This window comes from Pyrgilauda ruficollis, unplaced genomic scaffold (assembly GCF_017590135.1).
Source record: "Pyrgilauda ruficollis isolate IOZ18807 unplaced genomic scaffold, ASM1759013v1 scaffold73, whole genome shotgun sequence".
NCBI classification, from domain to species: Eukaryota; Metazoa; Chordata; class Aves; order Passeriformes; family Passeridae; genus Pyrgilauda; species Pyrgilauda ruficollis.
This window is the reverse complement of record NW_024529155.1, coordinates 1,399,352-1,426,866: the sequence shown is the minus strand read 5'-3', so window position 1 is coordinate 1,426,866 and position 27,515 is coordinate 1,399,352. Positions and strand designations below refer to the sequence as shown.

General features: G+C 41.2%; 1 protein-coding gene across 1 annotated transcript; it reads left to right on the top strand.

The window, feature by feature from the left end:
* Positions 1-213: 213 nt before the first annotated feature.
* Positions 214-27,515, top strand: LOC121363538 (tyrosine 3-monooxygenase-like). Its single transcript, XM_041485940.1, is given in 13 exon segments — positions 214-411; positions 1,301-1,475; positions 3,352-3,440; positions 5,455-5,485; positions 5,488-5,521; positions 6,701-6,751; positions 10,294-10,439; positions 15,361-15,496; positions 16,141-16,210; positions 17,901-17,957; positions 20,115-20,210; positions 25,630-25,751; positions 27,356-27,515. Coding segments are annotated over 13 exon segments (1,365 nt in total).

The following is a 27,515-nucleotide window of genomic DNA, read 5'->3' as shown; positions in this document are numbered from 1 at the left end:
GGCTTCCCTTGATGTGTCTGGCACGGCCAACATAAACATCCCCATACCTAACACACAGCAGCCAGCTTGTGTCCCTGCTCCTGGCAGCTCTGAGCTCACCACAACAGACACACTGCATCTCCAGTCCGACCAATTCCCCTGGCCATTGCTCCCACACCCTCAGGCAGTTTCCACTCAATATCTGGCTGTTGCAATCCACTCCCCTATCTCCCGATGAAGACTGATTTGGTGGGGATGTCAGGCCCAAAAGAAGAGGCCAACAAGGAGAAGGAGATGTGTAGCATACAGTCATTGAACAGCCGAGGCAGCCTGGACTCCAACAGGGAGGATGGCAGAGCATCTCTCATCCTGACCCTCACGCTCTACAATGTGAGGAAGATTGAGCTCTCTAAGGCAGCCAAAGTCTTTGAGGTACAGACCTCAATGTCCCCTTCCTTTGCTGAGCCCTCTCTTCTGTCTCTACTGCCTTCATGTCTCACAGTCTGCACCTCTCCCTCTCTCACCCTTCTCCTGCTCCCTGCCTAACACCTCGTGCTGCCTTCCCCTTTTCCCACTGTCCTGGTTTTGCTCCAGCTGCTCAGAGGGCTGGGCTGGTCTCATGGTGAAGAGGGAGAGTGCTCTGGAGGGGGGGAGCATCTCGGCACAGTGTTTTAGAAGAATCACCATTTCCATTTCATGCAAGGGCTGTTTAGAGCAGATACCAATCAGTTGTTTCTTCCTAGCAGTTGTGGTGGCCGGCATTTCAAGCACTCAGACTGTGGGGATGTTAGAAGCCAGAATTTTCTCTGCATATTTGGCAGGAGATACAAAGACTATAAGAGCTGTGAACCACACAGGCATTATGTAGTCTGGACACTTGAAGTACCCCTACCAGGTGCTCACTCTTATCTGGAAAAATGAATTACTCTAAGGAAAAGTGTTTTGCTTGTTACTTATTTCTCACAATTATTTAATGATTATGGTGCTATTATCCATCAATAGATCTGCTTTCATTCTGGCAGGGTTTTAAGTTACCCAGCCACTCATTTGCTATTTCTGCACAGATGAAATTCTACAGTCAACAGTATCTCATCTTTCATCTCCTTCTTTCTCTCCCCAATGCTATAATGTTTAATCTTTAGCTCTGTCTGTAGTTTAGCTCTTTGTAAATCAGATGTTATCGGGCTTCATTGCTTAACAAAAACTTCTAGTTAATACCTCTTTTAGTCACCTTTTAAAGACATTGTAGAAGTGTGCCTAAACTTACCTGGATTTTCAGTCTTTGGAGAAGCTTCATCATATGAACACTTGGCTCTTGCAGATGTTTGAAACTCAAATCTATCACTTTGAATCCCATCGAGCCGAAAAGCCCAAGAACTCTGTGGATGATCTTGACATTTTTGTTGAATGTGAAGTTCACAGTGCTGATGTTGGTATCCTTATCACGTCCTTAAAGAGAGTAGCAAAGGATGTGAAAACCAGCAGAGAAGACAAAGGTAAGAAATGTATGCATCTTTTAGTGCAGTTCTTTTGGAGTAACTTTTTTTGTTTTAGCTTCAGCTTCATAATAGCAATTCAGTTTGTCTGGAAAGCCAGTGAGTGTGCATTCATTATTTGTCTCTGCATGGCCGCTTTCCATTGCCATTGGAGCAGAGAGGCACTTTATCATAGCCAGTGGAACTGAGGTGAGAAATGTTCCAGCAATCAGGGAGGTGAGAAGGATAGAACAGCAGAATAAAAAGCTGAGGAGAAGCTAGAGACTCCTCAATGACAGGAAGATTTTGTGCTGAAAGCTGTGCAGAGAACTGATTGTTTCTAGACAAACACAGAGGCAGATGGGTATTTTTCCTGTTTGCAGGCAGGAATGAGTGAATAGAGCTGTTAGAGACCTTTAGTGCAATCCTGAGGTGGCAGATGAGAAGGCTGAGGGTCCAGCTCACAGACTGAGTTCTCTGAGTACAGAATTGCCATGGGGTTCCCCTCTCTTGACAAGGCCAGACTGATATTCTCAGAGCACTTTTAACTTGCACACAGTCCTGTTTGGGCACCTTTGGGTGTTGTTTGAAATTCACTGCCAGGCTAACTTGAAGGGCATCACTATTATCAGGGAAACTGGAAAGCCAGAGAGGGTTTTGGAGCTGGAGAAGAATTTCTTTAGGATTTCCTTGGGATTTGAGAGGTTTCAGACATGCCAGGACTTAGAACTACAGTAAAAACTAGGGATTGTTAAAAGAGGGTGTGCTCATGGTTTTTTGTTTTTTTTTTTTCTCTGTAGGGAACAGGCAAGATGTGTATGGGGACACAGTGGGGCAGCTGTGGTCAGGTCCAGGTTTTGAGGGTATATGGCAATAGATGGCAAGAAAGGCTCCCTGCATGCAGAACCACTGGTACAGCCAGAGACAGAGTCTCAGGAAAAAGTTCTGGGTGCACATAAGGCACCTGTCATACTGGTATTTCTTCCTACTTATCACAGAATTGGTTGTAATGCATGAAAATTACATAATTTCCCCAACATGCATGAGTATTTTTAGATTTGTACTTCTCTAAACTTGATGTTCTTGCATCTAAGATAATACAGCAAAACTTAAATTTACCAGTCAATAGAAAGATGTTTGATGTCTTGTTTAGTATGAGATTAAGGTGACCCCAAATGGACCTTTCTGAGTTGTAACACAGAAAGTCTGATTACAGCATCAGTCTGACCTCGGAAAGCAATATCAACTTTGTGTTTTTCCAGCAATTCTTTTTTTAAATTAATTTCTCATATATGCTGGCATTTAAAATAAAATTATCACATTTCATTTGCATTTTAGTCACTGTAAAAGCTTCTCACTTCATGAGAAGGAAGCTGTTTGGAAATATAGCTAAAGAATAATGTTACTGCAAAAAATAATGAGCCAGAAGGAAAAAATCTTGAAGATTATTCACCTCTTTGGTTTCTAGAAATTTTATAAATATCATGTATTCTTTTTAAAATATTTTCTAACTTTTAAAAGTATGAAAACATAAGACTGCTTTTTAGACAAGATCAAAATATATTCTTAAATCCAGAATGTAGAAATATATTTCTTGTCTTGTGTCAGACAAAAACTACATTTGATCTAAAAATATTTTTGCCTTCAAAAATTATTTCTACTAATTAAAACTGAGAGATTATCACAGCAACTTAATTTCAGATAATTTTTCTTCTAATCTGCCAGTTTGGCAAGCAAGCAAGTCAACTACTGAGGTGTATGACAATTATGGTAACATGTAGATATGAAAATTCTTAGATATTGATGAAAAGAATTTGTAATCTTCAGCACAGCTTTTAATTTTGCTCTAAAATTTATTTGATTCTCTCTCATTTAACTCTTTCTGCTTTCTCTGCAGTGCCCTGGTTCCCAAAAAAAATCCAAGATCTGGACAAGTGTCACCATCTGATCCCTAAATATGACCCCAGTTTGGACCATGGTCACCCCGTAAGTTTAACATTTTTGTAATTTCATCTTTAAAAGAGAAACTCTCTGTAGGGAGCTTGTTGTAAGGGAAACTTCAGGAGTAAAGAAATACTAATGAAAGAAGAGAAAAAAATCACAGGGGCAGATAAAAGCTCATCTTCATTGGAATTAGCGGCTGCATGTGTCCCTGCAGGAATGGACCACAAAAGGGTTTTACTGTAACAGCTTTATGTGTGCCCTCTTATCCACACCCTAAGCACAAACACTAGGAGAGGGAAAGAAAAATGCACTGTAGAGTCCTGCTCTAGTGATGATAGTAAGGCAAATTACTGGGAACAAACAAACACTTATTTCTCATCAAAGTTTTCCAGCTTTAGTACAGATGAGATGCGAGTGAGGCACAGACACAAAAGAACCCCAAAAGGCCATTTGTCTCTTGGCAAGTCAGGTCACAGAATCATTTTATTCTGTCAAGCATCATATAGAAGCTATGCATGGAAAGGACAAAAAGAAGAGATATTTTGCAGTGAGAAAAGTAGTGAAGATGTAGATGTGTGTCCCCAGAATCTACAAGGAAGTTTTTGTAATTCCCTTCTCTACATGTCTGAATTCTATTTAGTCCCTTTTATTAACCTACACCATAATATGAAACAGACCTTTCCAAGTCTATAGTCTATTTTCGAGAATCGCTTATTCACTATAATGCTCTAGGAGAGCTTCATGTCCTCCTTAACCAGGACATCTTTCATTCTTCCTTATTTCTTTCTGGACAAACAGTCCAAGTACTTGTAATTTTCCTGAGCTAACTCTTAGGCCGTTTCTCATTAGATAAATGAACACACATAGGGAATTCTTTGAACTGGACTAAGTTCCCTCATCCTTTGCCAAATAGAAGGTGTGAGCACTGAAGAGGTTGGGAGAAAGCAGCAGTGGTGCTCAGTTACTGAAGTATTGAGTGGGGATAAATCTAAATTGCAAAATGTAGTGCAATTTAGAAACACCTAACAAGTTGAAAACAAGTTACCTCAGGCACTGAACATCACTTGTCTGTGACAGATGGGCTGGTTTACCAGGCTTCTGAGCAGGGCTCAAAAACGGAGAGGCTGGAGGAAGGCACAAAAGAAGCTGATGTACAGGGAGCTCAGCAAAAATTTTGCATATACGTTTCCTACCAAATAGACAGTTTGGGTTGTTTCTCTCCCCACCTTCAGTTTGTTCTTTACTGGCCAAAGCAATCAAACTGACATTGCTGTGACACCGATTTCTGGGCCACCCTGTCGCTGGCTGCAGGTTCCCCAGGGAGGCTCCTACTGCCCAGAGGGTGGGTACAGAGCCCACGGGACAAAGCTGGGAAGTCACAGCATCTCTGTGAGTCTGGCCCAACAGCTTTTCATGTGTTTTACATGGACTTGTTACAGCCACTGACAGGCAGCTGAATGAACATACTATCCACGACACACGACATCCCGACATGCTCTCAGGATCCAGCCCTTTCCTCAGATTCATGCCTACAACACTCATTAACTGCAGGGTTACTGGTATCATTGCTACATTAAAAGTTATGTGAATAAACCTAAGGGACAAATTTGGCTTGCAGTACACAAAGTGGTTCCAGTAAATGCTGAATATTTTAGAATAATAAATATTTGCACAGTGATGCTGATCAACGCTGTTTCATAAGTTACATTAGCACACAGTCCCAGATTTAAGTTTTAATTCCTAGTATGAATGATGTAAAATTAAAAGGAATGTGATTCCATGTCTGCATGCATATTCAATATCTGGCAAAGACTGCTTGAAGTTTCAATTCTAGTAAACACAGAAGGAGTAGAAAGAAAATGCTGGTAAACTTCCCCTTTAAACAGACACCACTGAGTCTGTCTTTATCACAACATAGTAATAAATGGGCAGTGAGAACTGGGTGGGGGGGAGCCTCCACTTCCCACAGATCTGATGGTAGTTCTGATGATTTCTACTTATGCCCACAGCTCTCTCATAATGTAAAACTTTTTTTCCTAATTATTTTCTAACGCAGGGATACTCTGACCTGGAGTACAGCAAGTGGAGGGCATTCTTGCTGACCTGGCCTTTAACTACAGAGCGTAAGTGCGAGGCTGCTGACGGGACATGCAGTGCTCCACACTGCCAGATTTCATGTCCAAGACATGTCAGAGATGTCATATTCTGTCCATCAGATCACTTTTGAGACAACAAAATTCAGCCACAAAAGCTCTCACTCCATATGAAATAGACTTTTGTCATGACATAGCAAATACATTTTAAGACAAAATCTTAAGATTGCATTCACATATCCCATTCCAGTACTGGATTTTGTTTTAGCAGATGTGATTGCAATATGATCCTTTATTTCAAATTTTAAGTTTCTTTTAGGACTCAGTCCTGAGCTGAGGCTAATGTTTTTCTAGGAAATTTGAGGAACAATATTTACAAACATATTTTTGATGGTGGAAAGTAGTTTACTATTTTTGGTTTTTTGCTTTTTAAAATGTCTCTGTCTATGAACACTGACTACCTAAAAACATGAAAAGCTCTCAGTTCTCCTGTAAGTGATGGAAAATGTTTCTATCTTTATGTGTAGAACTTCACCAGAACTACACTGTTTTCTGATGGGGTTAATCAAAGGTATAGGTACAACTGGTCATGGATTATCAGCCTCATGCTATCCAAGAACTGGTGAAGTCTTTGAAGTCTTGTGAGACTTCTGAATACAGTTTTCTCTCTTCCATCAATTATCAAAGTCAGCACAGCTCAGAGCAGCCCAAAAGTAGAACTGGACTGACTCAGAGCTACAGAAGAAGCAACAGTGAGGAAGAGGAGAAAAGACCACTCATCAGAGAATCAGTGCTAGCCCACAGCAAGCTCCTGGGCAGCCCTCTGCTCATGGGTTTCTGAAAGCTTCTCTGTGATGGTGCTGAGCTGGTCACATCCTCCAGGGAGGGCTCCTCCAGGCACACACTGTGTTTTGCTTCCTAGATTGCCTTCAGCAGAGGTGATGGCAAGCCTGGAGGTCTCTAATTCCATCTGTGAACCAGAACACAGCTCCCTTTCTCACATATCTCTGTTTCCTCCCCACATTGTAATAGAAGAGAGAACACCCACTTTAGAGCTGACCAAGACAAATGGATGGTTCATTATTTACTATTTCTCTGTTTCTATTTTCACTATGGCAAAAATTCATGGTGCAGGCAAAAAAAAAAAAAAGCCTGGAAACTGAACTTGAAATCTCAAAACATGTGTCATATTTCTTCTCTTCATTACAGAGGAGACCCTTTACCTCACATTGAGTACACAGCACAGGAAACAGCAACGTGGTGAGTTTGGTACTTATGGGCCATTCCATAGCAGTCCCAGGAAAGGCTGGCAATGTGAAACAGCTATAACCTTTTTAAAATGTTCTTCATCCACCCCACATTTTACTCTTTGGTTAAATGTCATCTTTTGGTCATTTGGCTTTCTGCAAAACATTCTCAGGGCTGGTCTTAACTATTCACTTTCTAGAGCAAAAGGCATTTTCCTGACTATCTCCCTGCCTACAGATCCCATCAGGATATCAGAAGCTAGAAAACATCTGGACCCTATAGAATAACAGACAGACCTCTACCTCACCATAGCTATGGTGCTGGCAGAAATATCACATTTTCAGACTTCTTGTCAGGAGAATACGCCCACTCACAGGACAGAAATTCACTCAGAGGGCACAGCTAATTCAATATTCACAGGACAGAGCAGCCTTGCTTGTTCTCCTTCAAGTATTCATTGTTTTTAACATGAATATGTAGCATTTTCCAAATTGAAGGTAGAGGAAATTTTGAAATACCTTTCTAATACATGTTATTTACACTGTAAAAGGGCCTTAGATAACATGTAGATATCATATGAAATTATAGTAAGTTACTGTTACAAGGGTGCAGCATTTCTTCACTGGGGCTTTGTTGCTCCTGAAGGTCTGCCACTCAAAAAAAAAAAAAAAAAAGGAAAAAAAAAAAGCGCCCAAAACACAACCAGTGAATGAAACAAAATTAATTCAATTCGAAGTATTTTTTAAAGCACTATGTGAAATATGTGGCAGATTTGAAAGGGAGCAGAGCTCTTATTTCAAATCCCTCTGTTTCCACTTTCTGCCACTAACTTGAAGATATATCAGTAAGCAGCAAAAATTCCACATTTGTGTGATACTACAAAACATTAATATGTCCAAAAGTCTCAAGTAAGAGCAGAGTCCTGGGATTGTGCAAGGTGCCACATGTGAACAAAGAGACAGTCTTTGTTCAGAAATTTAAATGGAAAGAAGGCCTAAAGGTGGGGGAAAGGAAGAATGAAACCACATTTTCTAACTGTGCCACTGAAAACCCTAGAACTCAAGTAATTTGTCCTAAATCACATCATCAAAGTTTATTCCAATGCCAGGACTTAAACCCATAGAATTAGATGTCTCATGCCAGAACCTCTCTGGCATCCCATCCCTTTTAATACTTCAAGTAAAATCTAGTTTGCCACAGAAAGCCACAACCACATAAAAACCTTGCCTCCAGCTCATCCAGGAGGACATGCTTTTATTAAGCTCAAATAGGTTTTTATAGCATCTTTCAATAGTCAAAGATTGATGATCAGTGTCATGCTCATGATTACTACCACCAGCCAACAATCTTGGCATGGGATGGTGTGTGGGAATGTCGTATTTAAGAAAATTTAATTTTGTGTTCTTTCCTGTTTTTCTCTTTTATTGCCAACCTTCGTCATTCCAGCTCTTCTCCACCTAGAATTAGACCCATTGTGGCAACAGAATACAGTTTTAAAGGAGTATCTGCCCATTTCCTTAAACAGCCAACCCCAGCAACCCAGGTTGTCTTGTTATGTAAAGCTGTCTCCAAAATTAGCCCTCCCAATTGTTATCACAGCCCCCTGAGGCTGTGCCCTGAGGTCAGCTGCATTACAGCACAGCTTAATTGAGCTATGCAATTGCAGGGGAAATTCATAGCACAAACTAAATTCCCTTGGTGTCACTCTGAGGAGTTGCTGGATGCCTTCAGTTTGTAGCAACGTGGTTATAAAAATGAAAACCAAGCCAGCGAAGAAATATGACTTTCAGAAAACAGAGGGTACAGATGATCTGAGCTTTTGTTTTCAAAGCAACTTCTTGGAAGGCCCTGAAACTAAGCAGCCAGATATGCCATATGGGTAAAAGCTGTGTAAGAAAAATGGAGAATTCAGGGGAAAATTATGGGGATGCACCTGTTGCATCCTCATAATGAAGCTGACTAGTGAAAAAAATAAGGAAAAATAAGGAAAAATAAGGAAATTTATGTAAAATTAGGTTATTATCTTTAAAGTCTTTCAAGCATCTGGCTTCATCTTTTGTTAGGATGCTCCTTTCTAGAGTTTTTAATAATGTTGTCTTCCAGCAGTGCCAGCAGCATACCTGCTCCTCTCTTAACTTTGGAGAGTTCACTTGGATGATTGTCTTTGGGTAATTCATCCCTGGTCCCTGGGACTGCCTGCATTTCTGTGGTAGCCAATGTTTGGACACACAGCAGAGTGACACTGATAAAAGAGACCATATGTGCACAAGTGTAAACAAGCCTGCTCTCTCTAGACTCCAGTCTGGGCATGAACCCTGCACTGGTTCAAATCCCACACAACCCCACTGGAGTCAGTAGTATTCTACGAGGAAATAAGCCAGGGCAACGCTTGAACTCTAGTCCTCCTCATTTTTTCCTAATTCCTCCGTGGAAATGGCCCAGTCTCCTGTGGCTTGTGCAATAGTGACAGCAGCCACTGTTTCCCTCTGTTCTTTTAATTTTTTTTTTCTCCTAAGGTTTTCCTCCCCCACTTCATTCTGGTTCATTATTACTCCCACACTGCGTAAGACATTTGTACAAATAAAGAGCCATTACCAGGGACTGGCTATCACCTCCATAGCAACAATAGCATCACAAAAAGGAGAATAATAATAATAATGGTAAAAAAAAAATTACCAAACCAATGAAAGGTCATTTCCTGTACCGAGCATTTCCAAGAATGATCTCAATTTTCATAAAACAATGTTTATAAAGTTGTTGAGACCCTAGGGCCATGTCTGAACAAAAATAACCATTTCTATACGGTTCTTTGCCATCCTATTACTACTTGCTTATTTTGCAACAGTTAAATATATTTCAAACCACAACTCTAAATCCAAGTACCATCAAGTTTGTGAGAATATTAAAGCCTGTGTCCAAATCAGGTAACATATATTATTTCCAGCTGGTCTCTTTTTGTATAGTGGGATAAATGCTTCAAGAAGTTGGCATATCTTTCAAATACATAGCCCCTGCCAGGCATTTTGAACTTCAAAAATACAAACCTCTTCACCTGTGCTGATATTACCATTCAGTATCAGAAAATGTGTTTTTCCCAGAGGCTTTTAAGAGAAAAATCTAGGCTAGGCTTCAGGGTGGAAAAGGAGGGACCAGCACTTCAAGTTGTACCCAAACATAGAAAGGAGGGGAATACCTGATTAATTCCTTTGCTAAACTGAGCAACAGAGTATTCCAGACTCAGCTCTCTTCCTGGGATTTCCCTGCCTCCAACACACTTAGCAAGAAGGTGCCTCATCAAGAAACACTTCTGTATCTGAATTAGAGTTCTGTAATATTAAAGGGCACCTTCTGAAGGAAAAGTGAAACAAAAAGCCCTTGTGGTTTGCTACATCAAACCAGGACCAGCGTTCAAGCACCAGCTTTCAAATCCCGAGCTCAGATTTTTGGACCATGACCCCCATGCTGGGGCTTTACATCTCCTGTGGATATGTAGATGCTACAGGTAAGCACTGCTTTATTGAGGTGTCTCACTCTATCCAGTTTTGGATTTTCAGGAGAGAAGTCTACAGGAAGCTGAGGAGCCTTTACCCTACTCATGCCTGTTCCCAGTACCTGGATGCTTTCCAGCAGCTCGAGAAGCACTGCGGCTACAGAGAGGATAACATCCCTCAGCTTCAGGATGTCTCCAGATTTTTGAAAGGTCAGTCATTATAAATTGTGGTTTATTCTAGGGTTCCCTGCACATATTTGTGCATCACAAGCCATTTCCTAGGAAACAAGCTGGTGAGCAGAGCTGATGAGCTCTAGCACAGGGCATTAATTCCAGGAATATGGAGGGACCCAGCTGGAAGTTTGTGTGTGTTCTGTGAGCGGCAGCAGCTGCTGTGGCACTAACCAGCTAATCCCTGCACCAGCAGCACTGCAGCCACAGCAGGCACTGCTCAGTACGACTTCCACACTGCTTTTTTGTGGGTATGGCTCTGTTTTATGCTTCTATAGCCATGCTGATAGTAAGACCCAAACACAAGCACAGGTACATACCTCTCAAGTATGCTTTTTTCCTGATCCACCTGGCAGGATGGAGATGTGTGCTAGAGAAGATGATTTCCAGGAGATCCTGCCAGTCAATCAGGAGCTGCCTTGAAACAACTCTGCTTCCTTCTGTCCCTGTAACACCACTTGTCACACCAAACTTTTTGGTGCCTGCCCTGTGGCTGACAGGAGCGCACTGAGGCTGTGGTGCTAGTCCATAAAGGCATGAAGAGGTCACCTTAGAAAAAGGAGACACAAGTCTGCCAGGCTGACCTGTTAGCTAGGGGCTGACTAGCCAGGAGCAGGAGAGTGAGGGGGCCTTGCTTGTGAGGCCACAGGCTGCATGGATTCCCAAGGATTTCTGTAAACCACCTGATCATCAAGAATTGCTAAAGAAAGTTGATCTTTAAAGCCTCCTCCTCAGTGAAAAGATGTGACAGAGAGAGGACAGCTTATCACCATGATTAAATACGCAATAAAAAATATGGCTTAACTTTAAATAAATTGTACCTAAATGCAATACTCAGGAAATCCAGTGACCTGCTCCATATAAGAGTAGGGGACACCAGTCAGCTTGAATAAGCTTTCTGTGTCTGAAGAGTTTTCTAAGCCTTTGGAATTTCTCATGAAGATTAAGTTGTTTGATGACAAGGTTTTCATTGCAAGTTCAGTGTGAGGGAAGGGAGGGTTGTCATGTGAAAAGCATCTTCCATGAACACCCTTGCACCCAGCTGTAGGAATTTTTCTGTGCAGGCATTAGGTATTTTCTCATGTATTCTCACTTCTATTCAACTACCCATCTTACTTCCCTCTTATAATAACTGGGCTGATAAATATTTTTTCTCTTGAAGTAGTTGATCTCATTTAATTTACACAATAGCTGACAGCAGGGAGTTCCAGGAATTGTGATTCTGATTTGATTATCACAAATATTCATATCCTTCAAGTGTATCAGGTGATTTCAAAATGGGAGGATTTAAGGTAGTGCAAGGCTATGCTGCCATAATCCTATCTGCATTGCTCATGTTAGTTGACAGGATTTGGTTGCCTGGAGTCTGCTCACTTCCTTTACAGGCTCTGGTTCTAAATATTCTCTGTGTCATAAAACAAAACAAACTAAACAGCAACTCTGACAAACCTGTCAATAAGTTTGGAAAGATGTTCTCAGTGAGTTTCAACTCATTACTATAAACATTAGATGTCTACTCTAAGCTAATTGTATGAACTACCTGGGAATGAGTATCAAGCATTTCAGAAGTATTTTATTCCATTCTGAAATGGACAGCTAAGGAAAATGTAGAACTATTCATAGTTCTTGAGACCACCTACCCTCATTAAACTGTAGATTAAAATTGGATTACTTTAGCCTACAGGTTATGTATGAATGAAACAAATTTTTTTCAGAAGAGCTGTGTTAACAGCTAGACACAATTAAGAGTGAGGAATGTATTTTAGTCCCGTTGAATGGATATCTTGGCTCACTTTCCTCTAACAAGCTCATTTCACTATGCAGAACACTTTCTAGAACAGCATGAAGATTTACATTATTGCAAGGCCCAAACTCTGAGTTTGAGTCTGAGTCAGGAACATCTGCAAGGTCTAAAATCTGACCAAAAGTTAAAGCATGTTGCTAAGGGCATTGCTCAAACTCCTCTTAAATGCTGTCAGGCTTGGGGCATTGACCAGTTCTCCAGGGAGCCTATTTCAGTGTTTGACCACCCTCTCAGAAGAAATGCTTCTGAATGTCCATTCTGAACCTCCCCTTGTACAGCTTTGAAAATAATAAAACATAGAAGGCAGAGAGAGAGAGACAGAGAGAGAGGATAACTGGAAAGAAAGTGATCATGTTAAAACCAGCCCACACAGCCAGATAAACTTCCTTCTTCTCTACAGCTTAGCAGTATCTGTGAACATAAGAAAGCAATTCCTTTTGATTTGGTATGAGATCTGTCTGTTTTTACCTATTAGTGAGGCTGGCTTGAAGAGAAATAAACTGTACTTCATAAATATTTCACAATTACTTAAAGGGAATTAAGCAGTTAACAGTGTGATCGCTTACAGATGGCAAGTGTTTTCCTAAAGGGTTAACTAGATGAACCTAGGCGCATCTTTCTTTCTAGGAAAGATGTTTGGATTGAGACAGTCATTGTGCTCCACAGCTGGAAGAAATTACAGCCAGTGAACTCAAGCAGGCTCACACTACAATGCACAGGCTGCCTGTATACACCAGTTTTTAGGCCAAGAATTAAACCTTGCAGATCACTTTAGGTCAACTGCTCAAGACCTTCTCTGCAACACACTTTGATTTCCCAGATATTTGGGCAGCAGGTCCAACCAGCCACACCCCCAATTCTCTACTGATTGCTGGTTTTATTGTGCAATCATGAACAAGGAGTTCAGGTTTTGCAGATATTACCTTCAGCAGATAACTTTTTCCTAGGGCTTTTCAAGGCAACTGGCCAAGTCTGTTCCGTCAGCGACTGTCTGATTCACTGTCCTCTATTTAAAAGGACATCTCAGGGAACACAAGCTGTAATTTTCATTTTCCCTCCTTCTCCTCCAACATGGATGCTAAAGCTATATAAATTTCCCTAGACTCTTTCATAGACTTTCCAAAATTGAGTTACTAAAGTATTGGTTTTCATATCATATATTTTTCAGCTAATGTAATTTTCACTCAGAATCCAGCCCAAAGATTACCAGATTTTGAAATGTTCACATTCCTATGGATTGGACCAGCAAATAGACAAAGGTAGATAATCTCTGCAGGATTTTGTTTTTAATTGTTCATTTTTGAGGCAGTTCTGTACTAGTTACTGTTGAATAGAGGGGAGCAATAGAAGATATCTGTGGCAAATGCCCACCACCTAGTCCATCACAATGTCAGGAAGAAGCACTTCTTGCTGTCCTCTCATTCCTCTATTTCTCTTATATTTTGTCACTTTGAATTTCTTTTCCTTTTTTCTTTCTCTGGGTGTTTTGTTTTGTTTTGTAATGGGAGAAGTACTAATAGTCTGACAGAGTAAGACAAGAAATACTGGAAGAAACATGAAAAAACAGACCAAAACAAATCTCATAAATGGCTTGGTTTCTGGGTGGGATTTTTTTGTTTGTTTTAAAAAGGAAAAAAAAAAAAAGGTTATAGGCTTCATGACACAATAGAATATGGATGAAGAATTGAGAATAAAGCCATTTCTGATTTTTTTTTAAAATGCAGTTTTATGCTTTCATGAAGATGAGATGTCATTTACGGGAGCTGAGAATGAAACACTGATTTTGAATATAAGACTTCAAAAAGATTATCATTGGCTCACTTTGAAAGCGGTGATTTTCAATTTTCTGAGCTCTGCAGACCACCAGCATGTTTCCCATGGAAATGTAGAGTGTGTGTTCTATTGACCACCAGACTGGTTATTTTTTTGTTTATCTCTCACAGTCCTTTCCAATAATACGGGTGCTCTGGGGTAATCCTGGATGTACAAGCTGAAATCACAGTGCAAAAGTGTTGCATTCTTCTGTGTGCTGGTCTGTGGACATGTACAAAGCAAAAGACCTATGATTCCATCACTGGGGGGCTGTGCAGTGGGTTCTAGACAAACATAATGGTATAAAAAAAAAACAAGGGAAAAAAAAAAGAAAAAACACTGGTGTTGGAATTTCAGGATCTTTCTTGTTCCAAGGCCAGGGCGAACAATACTCAGGAAAGGTTGTTTTTGAAGTCTCTGAAGTTTATTGTCCTTATCTATTACAAACTCACGAGGTGTGAGTTCTCCCTAACAAGTCAAGAAAGTGCCCTAAAATGGTATCTGTTCAAGGCTATTTAAGTCCTAATTACCCAATAAACAGTTGACATCTATATTATTTATGCTTCTAACCTAATTATGATCACCCAAAACTCGTAATCAGACATCTTTCATCTAATTGAGAAAATCACCCAGATCCGTGAAGAAGGAAGGAGAAGGTAAAGAAGAACAACTTGCCTCCATCCTAAAACCTCCATCTTTCTTTGTATTTATTTCTATATTCTAAAACCCTAAACTCTAAGTTTTACACCCTGTTATATTACACACTTCTGACCAGCTACACACCCGTAATCCCAGTGCTATTAATCAATTTTGGAAGTCTTCTCCACAGCCTCAGGTCAAACGCAGTTCTCTCTTGTGGGTCTGTGCCTTTCAGCACAGAAAGTTTGAGATTCTCAGCATCCAGGGTTCCAACACACCAGAGGCAGGTTCTGTCCCCTGCTTGATCTGAAGGACTGTGAGTGACCTCAGACACACCACTGTCATGTGCAACGTAGAGAATTGTGTGTATATGTACAAAAATGCACACTGGGGTGGGCAGTACTCCCACACCTCGTGAAACTGCTATGGAATGCACACAGGATGGATGGATAGGTGATTCCATGTTTCAGGAACTGGTCCTATACCAGCACAGGGGCACATCAATCAGATAAGCCAAGGTGTGCCTGCTATGCTTGGTGGAGGGAACTATTCCAACAGAGCAGGAAGGACCCTGAAACCACTTGGCTAAAGTAAACAAGCTGTTACCCTAGAGACAGCTGAATTTGGTGTCCCTTCCCTTTGCAGAGAGAACAGGTTTCCAGCTGAGACCAGCTGCAGGACAGCTGTCTGCTCGTGACTTCCTTGCCAGCCTGGCATTTCATGTCTTTCAGTGCACACAGTATACGAGGCACTTCTCTTCTCCTATGCATTCCCCAGAACCGTAAGTTTGATGCCCTGACATAATTCCATCCTTCTGAATGTGTTGGGGATCATTCTCTTGGGACTGGCTCTGGAGTTCCATCCAGTAGTCTAAAGAATAAAACAATTTGAGAAACTGATAGCTGGAGAGTTAGAAGGGGAAGTCATGCATGAGAGGGTGTGGTTCTCTGTCTATTTTGCAAAGTTGTCTGGGCAAGGAAAAGACTAAAGAATATCTGGTTTAATCTTTTCATCCTGCCTTCAGTTACCATCTGCTGGGGTTTGATTTCCTGCTGTGAAACTCTCCCAGTAAGTGCTGGCCAGACAACAACAATTACATTTCATGAGAAATTACAAGTTCACACAGACGCTTTTGTTGTATGCTGGGACAAAACAGGGACCTTTCAAAGATGTTGTGACATAGAAGGTTAGTGCCCATGCCATCCCAAGGAGACAATAGACAAGGTGGCAGGGGGCAGCTGGCTGCCTGCGGCTGGAAGGAATGCTCTGATCCTTGCAGAGCCAGGCCAGGTATGGAAGCAGTCACTGTGGAGTGGCACTCACACCAGCTCCCTTTGGGGTCTGTTGGCTAAAGTCCTTCACAAGGACCTCATGAAGGGCAGGAAAGGAAGCCTTTAATAAACAAGAAGGTCACTTATTTTCCAGAGACTGCTGCCATGAGTTGTTGGGTCATGTTCCCATGCTGGCTGACAAGGAGTTTGCCCAGTTCTCACAGGTAAGAACATTTTCTGCTGACCCTTTAACCAGCTGCTCTGGATAGAAGAGCAGAGTGCCTTAAATACACACAGCTCACCATGCGATGCAGTTCTAAGGCTGGATTGTGCCTGAGTCATGACCTCCAGGCGTGGTGGGCTAGCAACGACCTGGGAGATGTTTCCTCCAAGGGAGGGGTAGCACTGCTCCCTACAGACACAGTGTGAAAGGAAGGGCAGGCGGATCTTGTGGGACTTCTCTGTGGGAGGGCTGTGTCAGTCTGGGGAAGGATGTCTCTGTGGGGCTGCAGTCTGAGCTCTGCTGACCGAGCTGCTCCCCTGGCTTCCTGTCCTCCACCACATGAACCCACACAGCTGAGCCTCCAAGCTGGTTCTGTCTCTGGATGTACATTCTTGTCTCACAAGAGACTTTAATTGTGTCCATCACCATGTCATTCATCAGAGTTGTTTTTCCCTTTACAGCTCACCAGATTCTCACAGCATTGCTCACACTGGTGAGGAGGCTCCAAAAAGCAAACAGAGCTTCTTTGTACAATAAGGGGCTATTTAATAGGAGCAGTCAGTGTCAGACCCAAATGAACTCAATGACCTCTCATAATTAAAGACTTCAGAATTTTGAGTGCTTCTCAAAACCATAGCTGAGGGAAGAAGACATCTCATTGTCCAGGCTTATCAATCAGTGGCCAGTATGGAAACTGGGGATAAGATCGGATGGGTAACATGATGTAGGTCCCAACGTGACCTAGGTCCCTGAATAATAAATTAAATATCTTTAAAAGAAAATCAGTTCACCTCATATGATGTGGTTTCCAGTTGTATCAACTTAAATACATGCCAGTTACCATTTTGATCATAAATATTGGTTATCAACAGAATCAAAAGAGTAGTCATCCTAGTCATCTATAATTTATTCTGGAAGAAACCTATTCAGTTCAGCTCAATAATGGAACTTAAGACATATTAAAAATAAAAGACTACAGCAATTTCAAAGATTTCAATTTTCTTCTTTTCCTATCAATAGCACAGACTATACAACATGATATCACATTCAGTGAATTTTCACATTTCACTTTGGGTCCCCACAAAGTATTCTCACAGTTGAAATTCACCCCATGAAATTCTTTTTTGCTCCATTCAGTATGAGACAATGAATGGTGAAAATGCCCTAGTTCTGTTTGTTTGTTGCATGATATGGCTCCTGGGATAGCAAAAAAATGAGATATCTACAGTTTCCTATTGTGAGAATAACATTTAACAGGGAGCACAGATAAAAGTAAACAGAATCATCCCTGCACAGATCTGGCCTGCTCATAAGGGCTGTCAGAAAGAGTGAGGGACAGAAAGGTAATGGCAAAGATAAAACCCACCTTTGCTTCCTTCCTTCTCATGACTCCCTGTAAATTTTTGCCTGGTGTAGATAGTCCAGCATTAAGACAAGAGGTGGTTAATTTTACACAGAGAACACTGAGGATTAATCACTCATCTAATGTGTCTCCCAGTGGTATGTAGCTGGGGGCCAGGGAGAGGTAGGCATCCTGGAAGCCATGGAAGGTCATTTTGGGTGACAAAAACAATGAATAGTTCATGCTATTCATGCTAGAAATGATGTGGCCCTCCCCCTTCCCCTCTTTCTCTCCCTTGGGCTGAATAATCACACTAGTGTAACACTGTCTGCTTGCTTACTTGCTTTAGGATATTGGACTGGTTTCTCTTGGATCATCTGAAGAGGAGATTGAGAAACTGGCCACAGTAAGTACAGATGGCAGTTTAATATTAGAGGCAAGCCCCAAACGATTCACTGCATATCCCTTGCTGTGCAGGGAAGGCTCTTTTTGTGCCTCAGACTGACTACAGAAATGGGAGCATCGGCATGATTGTCTCTTCTCCTCCACAGGTTAGGAAGGTGCTGGAGTAGGGACTAGAATCCCTCTTGGGGAGGCCAGAATGGTGTGATTCTACCTGAAGAAATGCTTACACTTCTTGATTTTATAAGAATATATTTCTTAAGCTAAGTTTGTACAATTTCAGGCATAGGATGGTCCCAACTCACATTCCAGATTCACCTAAAACATTAGATACCCAGTGTGATACCTGTATTTTCTCCTACACGATGTGCAGGGAACCATCACAATTTGGTTCACCCCACATTCATTAACCTCACCAAATGGGTGAGCACTTACAAGCAGTTTGGGAGCAAGTACTGCCATTCATTTCTGAGTCACTAGGCTCTCTGCAGCCACCAAAATTATCTGTACAGCCCCTTACTGCCATCTTAACTTGTTCTGAAAGTTGTCAGGAGACCAGGTGATTTTTTTTCTGATAATGGCACCCATTTACCAGTCTTGATGATTTTTTCAGAGGAGGAGAGGAGCCTTACCCCACCAAGCTCTGTGAGACTCATTTAGTACAGGTAGTGAGTGAGAGAAGAATGTCACTCCTGAAGTTCCCTACCCAGTCCAAACTCTCACTCAGGAAGGAGGTTGCGGCTCACCTAAAATCCATCTGCGCATATCCATCCTTGGGTTAGGACTAAGTAAAACCACTACTATTTTTGAAGACTGCTACAAGTGCTGAATCCTTTGTGATTTCACCCAGGTCCTGGACTGGTGAGGCGACAGTGACAGTCCACATTTCCTCTTCCATGACCCGGGTCTAGAGAGGCTAGAGTGAGATTAAGATCCATGGCTTTGCTTGGGTTAAAAATTCCAAGTCCCAGAGAGCCATTTTGCATCATTCCCCAGGACTTGGTGAGATTGGGTTGAGGCCTGTGGTTTATAAAGCATTCCTCTGCAGGCACCTCTTCCTGAGCCTGAACTGAATAGGCCTAGACAAGAGATAGAAGATCAGAATTAAGATCAGAATAAAGGGTCTCATGAATGAAACTTTCTTAGCATCATCTAGGTTTGGGGAGGTAGAATAAGGGCACTTTTTTAAGGGCTCCCTACAGTTCAGGGCCTGTGAGAATACAATTTTGTAAGTGCCATTCAAGTATTCTGAACAGTAAACCTATTCTGGATTAACATCCCAATAGTCAAATGCTTAAAATTTCTGTACCTAATCTAGGCTCACTCTTTGAGTTCCTTTTCTAAAAAGTGAAGATAGAGGAGAAGCTGAAGTGTATTCATTATCCTGACATGAAAGTCTAACATGAATTTTCAGATTATCTCTCAAAATCCCTGTCATTCCCTGTTCTTCATAAAGACAATTTTGGTAACTAGCTTAGAAGTTTCTTTAAAGAATCTCAAAACTGTTGTTATGGTCTAAAACATTTGTAAGACAAATTTTGAAATGCCATTATTTCATTCAGCCCCATGACTTCTCTAAGCAGGTGGATCCATGCACCAGAGATGAGAAACTGCCAGTGTCCTTGTCATCCAGATTGCCACTAAAACATTTTTAACTCTCTTAAAATAGTGAGAGCTTGAAAGAACCTCGCTATCCAAAATCTAAATAGAGGATATCTTAAGAAACACTAAAAAGAATTCCTTCTCCTCCTATGTCTCATTCTGCAGTCAAAAAAGTCTCCTGCAATATGAAGAGATACTAAAAAGACTTTTCATTGTGAAATAATAAAAATCAAGATTATTAACAGAATATAAACACATAATTATTTGCTGAACTGTAAAGAAAGCAACTCAGGATCCTGCAAAAGGAAAGATCCTGGCACGTTTTTAGTTCAGTGATAATTTTTTTTCCTAAGTGGGACAACAAGTTTTGAAAAATTACGTTACCTTTAGTGTGTTATATGCTGAGGGAAAAAAAGTATTTTCTTAAAATATGCAATTATAACATTTGAAGACACAACAGTATTAAGTAATGAGGATAAAAGAAAATTAAAGGAAAAATGAGAAGCTTAAAAATTCCTGCCTTTTCAGATTCTTTTTCACAAGTTGTTCTAATTCCCAGCTTTACTGGTTCACTGTGGAGTTTGGCCTCTGCAAGCAAAATGGATTGATCAAAGCTTATGGGGCAGGACTGCTTTCATCTTATGGGGAGCTGATGGTAGGTGTCAAATGTTGAAAATATTGAAAGATTTCTATAATCCACTTTCCTGAACTCTGGTAAAAGCAAACTATGTTTTTCTACAAAAATTAGTATGATTTAAAATTCAGATTTTCCTTTTGCAAAGAAATAATTCTCCCTTCACAGAAGCTACTGCATAGCAGAAAAGCTACTGTGGTATTGCACCTGTCTTTCATCTAAAGAGATGAAATTCAATGAAAGAAACCATCCCATAAAACATTAGATTTGTTTCTTCCTGCTTCTGCCAGTAGTGATGCAGCTGACTTTGACACAAAATTCACATTCCTTTCTGAATTACTCACTAGAGGGCAATATTATGCCTATTATGAGCTTGGCTATTTTTTCCATGCCACTGACATTCAGACACATATGAACCAGAAAGGCACTGATTGACTGGACCAAATGAAGGGCAAAGAAATAGGAAAGAGCATGGACACTGATAAAAAGAAATTGTTTTAGTATTTTTTCTTACTAAATACATTTCAAAACTAATGTCTGCTCTAGTTTTACATAGACCAAAATCTGCAAGCACAGGTTTCATACTGACTTGCTTAGGTAGATTAACTGTAGAAAGAGGACTTGTACACTTTTACAGAAAGTGGGTTTCCCCTCCTTTGACCAAACAGCTGATAGGAAAGATTAATTTCTCCTTAATTTTGAAGAGCACTGATGCAGGTGATCACTTTTTAATTGCAGAAGCCCCAAACTGGTGTCTGTAAGGCTCAAATACTTCAAGCTGTGTGGGTATTGGATGATATTTTTTAAATTGGTAAGAGCCAAAGGAAAAGAAATACCACTCTTTTAAAGCATTTTTATAAACCAGAAACCTTTTTTCTTTTCCATGGGAGATATATTTTAAGCTTAACACATAAACTCAGCAGCCTAGCAGCCAGATGCATGATACATTCACATGGAATTGTGGCTGAATTAGCATAGCTTGGACTCCCTGAACTGGAGATAGTTGGGTTGTCATGACAATAAACATTTTACAAAACTCTCCCAGTTGTGTACAGGTCAGCCCACTTCCCAGTCAATTGACAGGAGGGAAAACCAACATTTTGATGTATCTCAAGGCATTTCAAGTAGGAGTCCCCAGAGAAGGGCAGCTGAAATTAACACAAGGAAAGGGAAACCTTCCCAGACAACAACCTTCACTTTTACCACTTGCTGAGTTTAGGATTGCTTTTTTCTTACAACGCTTGTAATTTGGAGATTTTTGTGAGGTAACTCTGTGGAGAGCTTTCTCTCCTGGTAAGGTGAAAGGTCTGCATGTTCATTAGCACTCTAGAGGAATAAACACGACTTCCTTTCTACATAGCAACCTGATCTTGGCCTGATTGCTCATCAGCTTCACACTGAAGCTGATCAACTACTGCTGAAGCTACTGTTTATCTGGGAATCCTTCCGTACCTCTTATTTTCACTGACGATAAACAGGAAACATAAACTTGCTTTCATTTACCCGGTAAAACCAGAAACGTCCAATCAAAGCACAATTCAAGGCCGCATTTATTCTACTCTGCCTGGCTTAATACTTTATGGTTCTAAATCAAGTTCATTTACATGTTAAACAGGGTACTAAAGGGCAGTGGTAATCATATTGCTGATATTTATGTAGCTTTCATAGCAGTATGCGTAACAAAATCCATCTGATGTGGTTACTTCCTTTTTCTGTTTAAGGTTTACTCAAATGAAAGTAAAAATCTCATCAGAAATGCTCCCTTTTGGTGTCTGTAGTCAAACTCAGCAGACTTGTACTCTCTCTTCTCTATTTCCACCCTTTCCCTCCTCAGGCACCAACAAGCTCTTCTGCTTTTGGTTAAAACCATAGGCAAGGACTGCTTGTGCACAAAACTGTGCTATCTACATAGAACAAAAAAAAGTGCAATCTCAAACTCCCTACCTCTGAGGCTGAGAGGGAAGTCCTAACTGTTCCTGAGGTGATAAATGGCAAGTTTTTGTCACTACTTTTATCACTGGTAATTGTTGAGTAAAGCTACAGGATAAACTTCGGATAAAGCTGTGTCTGCCTCTGTGTTCATCCATTATATTAGTGAAAATACATGCAGGAGTGATAGCATTTATACTCAACAGGTAAAGAATAGGATTATCCCCCTTTCAGTGTGTTCATCTTGTATATAACACCGAAATCAGAAGACGAGCAAGCAGTTAACCAGCAGTTCTGCTATGAACCCTGCAGAATCCCTTTGTGAGCTCTGCAGGTTCCTCACTGTGCATCTTCTGGGACAATGCTTTAGTGGTTCTGTGCAAGTCACCTTGAGCTCCTGAAATTTAATTTGTACACAAGTTAATTATATCCATGAACTTAAGTGCTGAAGTTTCCTTCTTTAGCTGACTGATTTAATCTCATTGATTTTTATTTAGAACAAAACCAAAATATAGAAATATTTCCGTTTATTCATTCTAATCTGCCTGTGCATCTGATTCTAACTTCAGTGTAGGCACTGGCAGTGTGGGTAAAGTGGTGAGGTCCAATGCCTAAGCACCTGTTAGCAAATTGCAAACCTGTACCAGCTGCTTCTTTTACAGCTAAATAGAGAAAATGTGTAGTGCAGTGCCTGTTTCATAGAAAGGATTTTTTTTCAGAAATAAAGCAGTGTCTAGACACATCTGTCAGAGAAGATGAAGATTGGAAGATAGTGAGGCTCATGATAGACTTGGGTTTATTGCTCTAGATAAGTTTTGTTGCTGCTTGGCAGAAAGCCATTATCCAACCTAATAATTATCTGCCTTCTCATAGTCTTCTCATGGGACCAGACGCAGAGTTCTTCATGGAGCTCCCAGACTTGATTCGCTGTCATTTAGCTGATCAACATCTTTGGCACAGGCAGTGAAGTTTTTGGCACTTTGTTGGCAGTGAACATAGCAAATCTTGTAGGAATCTCACTGCAGGTCGTGTGTTGAAGGAGACACAGCAGCAGCCTGGGCAAGGGAGGGGTTTCCTTGGACCTGGAGACTTCTAGGCCAGGAGCAGCAGAATGATTCAGTCAGCAAGGAGGGAATAAGGGCATTAGTTACTGAGGTTAGATGGATGGCTACAAGAAGATAACAACTAACCAGTGGGAGAGGGCAAGCAGCAGTCACCCAGCTTATGTTATATGAGAATTTAGCATCAGCAAGAAGCCTGGGAACATCCCTGAGCTGCAGCCTGGACTGACTGACTGTGGGTGTGTGACTGTAACCAAGGGAACCACATCCTGACTACGAAATCTCTAAAACATTTCCCTTTTCTCCACAGCACCCACTCCTACAAGTCTGAAGTCAGCTTCAGGTAGATATTTTCTGTGGATGAGTTGATCCTGCCTAAACTCAGGGCATAATTTGGGGGTAAGGCAGAGGATGAGAGGAAGAGCTAGGCACTTCTGCATGAGTCTTGCACTTGAATGCCTGTTATCTAACAAAGCATTTAGTAACAGCAGCTAGGTATCAGAAGGATAACCATCCCCAAGTCTAAACTGAGCAGTTGTAATGTGTCTGACTGCTGGCCAAACTTGCCTCCTCTGAACTGTAAGAATTCCTCCCCAAAAGCTCTCAGTATTGCACTGTTTATTTCACTATATTCTGTCAGCTGTTCTGCATTATCCCAAATGCTTCTTCTGTTAACACTCAGCTGGACTCTATCCTACATACTGTAAAATCTTATGGCTCATACCACAATTCTGGCAACACTCAGTGCTACATATGCTTTTCTTGCAGCACACCCAGTACTTAACTTGTAGAGGCCTTTAAGGCCATCCGGTTTCAAGCTGAACTTCACTGAAATCAATGGGATTTCAGTTCTGCTTCAACACTGACAGTATAGTGGGACCCCTGTCAGGTTTTGAGTTACTGAAATCTTTTCCCATTAGTTCCCCAGAGCTTCTAAGATTCTAAGAGCAGCCTCATGTTTGTGTATACCAACCATCTTAGGTTGTATGAGTGCTATCCAAGGTTTACTCTTCAATTACACACTGCAAATGAAGAGCAAGAAAAAAACACCATCTTTTATATATTCTTGGGAGTTTTTGTCTTTTGCGTTTTTTTTTTTTTGTTTGTTTGTTTTGGTTTTTTTTTTTTTTGTGTGTTTTTTTTTTTGTTTTTTGTTTGGGTTTTTTTTTGGTTTTTGGGGGTTTTTTTTAAGCCTGGTATTTATTTCTGCACCTGTTCATTGAAATGTCTAAATATGTGCTTAGGAGTACTGTCTGAATTTTTCCAGCTAGCAGATTGAACTGAAAGTCTTGAGCAGCATCACCCACTCTTACCAGTTACTTACAAGTAGCATCCTGAGAGTTGACATTTGGATTATAAAATAGTGAAGGGAGTCTCCTGAAGACTGGGGAAGAAGAGAGAAAGGGAAAGAGACGGATCTCAGAGAAGGGTGGGTGCTAAAAGAATGTCCCCAGGTGAATGGGGCCCACTGTCCAGTCTGAAGGTGAGAAAAAAGGTCTCAACATTGACGGGATGAGCTCCTTTCTCCTTTTGGTTTGTACCCAGGACACTTCACCAGCCTGGCCAGCTGGAGACCCAACAAGCTTTTAGGAACATTTGTGATGCAGCTCAAATGTCACTGGGGCTGAGCTATTCTCAAGTATCTCACTTGGGTTTCAGGGGCGGACAAAATGTTTGGGAACTCACTTTAGACCTAAGCAGAGCTGCCTTCCCAGGACTCTGTGCAAGTGCCAGACTGGTGGCTGGTTTAAAGGGCATTTCCTGTATTTGTAAACAAACTATGTAGATGTACCTTTGACTGCAGTGTGGACAGAAGAGGCTTCTATAAGCCTCATGTTTGCCTGGGGCAGGCAATGTAAGAGAACAGTAGGAAAACACATACAAGGACCTCTGTGGGTTCAAAAACACAAATGTGCACATGCAGTATAGTGTTTATTTATGTATTGGATTTCAGGGAAGATTTTAGGTTGCTATACTGGCCTGGGAGCTGTGCATAAAATACCAAAAACATTCTGTCTTCTGATCTTCATTGCTGCAGGAAGCATGAAATTTGTCACAAGGGCTAGGGGACTCTAAAGTAATGCTAGACAGGACTGTGAAATTCTGTGATACTATTTGAAAAAAAGCAGCATGATATTTTTTTCTTTTAGATATCTATATTTTGGGGTGTGGCATAGAGTTTTCCCTCCCTGTCTGAGGACATGGCTGCGCTATCCAGTTGCACATCACTGTAATATAGGAAATATATATTTCTTTTTTTTATCTTAAAAAAAAAAACTTTATTATTTGGTTTATTAACTGCTAATTATGAAAATCAGCTCTGACGTATGAAAGAACAGGACTTTATATTACCCCTAACTATTCCCCAAGGAGAATTTTACTGCCCAGCAGGAACTAATTCTTTCTCTGTTCATTCACCTGCTCTAACCGGTGTTGTTCCTGCTGCAAAGTATGCTTTGTCAAACAAGCCTTTTGATCCAGAAGTGACTGCAGTTCACCCCTATCAGGATCAAGCCTTCCAGCCTGTATATTTCATAGCAGAAAACCTGGAAGATGCCAAGGTCAAGCTTCAGTAAGTGAAGTGTTTGTGGGTATTTTCATTGAGGGGCGCACGCTGGGTTGATTCTTAATCTCAAATACATTTATTTATGTATTACTGCAACAACCATACCAGGCTGTCTCGCTGCATCTGCATAGTGGCTTTTGCACAACAAAGTTAAGCCTGAGCTTGCTTATCTCAGAAAAGGTTCACAGAAAGCTAGAATTTATTTTTGCTATGCCCTGTCCCGTGCTTCATCTTAACAATGCTTCATTTTAGCACCTTCTGAAGTAAATTCTGTAACTGAACTGTGAGAGTGCAATCCCACCCTGTGTGCTAGTCCATACAAACAGGAGGTTGTGAAGAACTGATTTACCCAAGGTCACATGGAAATTTCATAGCAGTCTCTGGAATTAACAAGGATCAGCAGGGGGCTTAAAAACAAGATTGCCTTTCTCCTCTGATTATATCTGCACAAGAATCCAGAATCAGCATTCACAGGCAATCTAATTTCTACAGAGTAGCTGTCTGCACCCTAAATAACATAATTTCAAATTAGCTTGAGGTGTTTCTAAACACATTTCCTTAACTGTGTGATGTTATGCAGTAAGGATGTTTTTTTCTTTTTTCCTTTTTTTTTTTTTTTTTTTTTTTTAAAGTAAGCGGGGTTTAAATTCTGGCCTTCGTCTCCAACAGTTAGAACAACATGACCATCCTGGCTGGAGGCAGGATGTTGGTTGTGGAGCTACTGGGGAGCATGCAGGAGCTGAAATGAGGAATTTATTAGAGGAAGAGAGCCTGAGCCAGACTTCTTCCCTACTCTCCTCGCCTCTTCCCCAGAAGCACTGTCTGCTGAGGCTATAGCCATGGTTAATTAGGCTCATCATCTTAAATCTAAATGTTCACATTAAATTTTTAATACATGTAAAAACGTGGGTGAGAACTCACTGGCAGGAGAGAGAGGACTTGCAAAGTATTTGACTCAAGCAAACCTGCAAAGAATGTACGAGGACAAGGAATACACCACTCTCAGGCATGAAGCTTTTTCATACATTTTTTCAAGATAGTTGCACAGCCAAGGCTGCTCAAAATAACTGAAAGCACAAGAATCTGTCAGCACGGAAAACATAAGGCAACAGCAGTACAGGGGGTTCCTACCAGCGTGCACTTAATGGAAATATTGTAGAAAATGGCAAGCAATCATGTTTTTTCTTTTAATAGAGACAGAAAAATAGCCCAGGATGCCTAGTATCAACAGGTTTTTAGAATATTACACAGAAAGAGCTGCTCCAGGTTATTTCTTGGAAGTGAAGGCGGCAGACATGCTGTGCTCCTGCATTCCTCAGCTTGTGGTTGTAATAACTCTGACTTGTGTGAACGCAGAGCTGTGAGAGCACAGACGGGACTCAGCCAGCCAGGCTGAGACCAGGCACTGCAGATCTTCGGGGCTGCAAGTGGTTCAGCCGTGGGCAGGGTGTGCTGCACCAGGCAAAGCTCAGGAGAAGCAGTGAGGAGGTGTCACAGCAGCCTCTGCTCCCCAGTGAGGCCAAGACTGCACCCTGAGAAACGAGGTCCTGCAGGTTTTGCACTTGAGGAAATGCCTTTTGAACCAGAAGCTCTGTCCTGTCTCCCCACAGGAGCTACGTGATGAAGATCAAGAAGCCTTTTGCTCTGCACTGTGACCCCTTCACCAGCAGCATAGAGGTGTTGAACACGCCACAGAAAGTCAAGAGGGCACTCCGCCAGATAAAAGAGGAACTGGAAAACTTCTGCTTGGCCCTTGAAAACCTCTCTTAA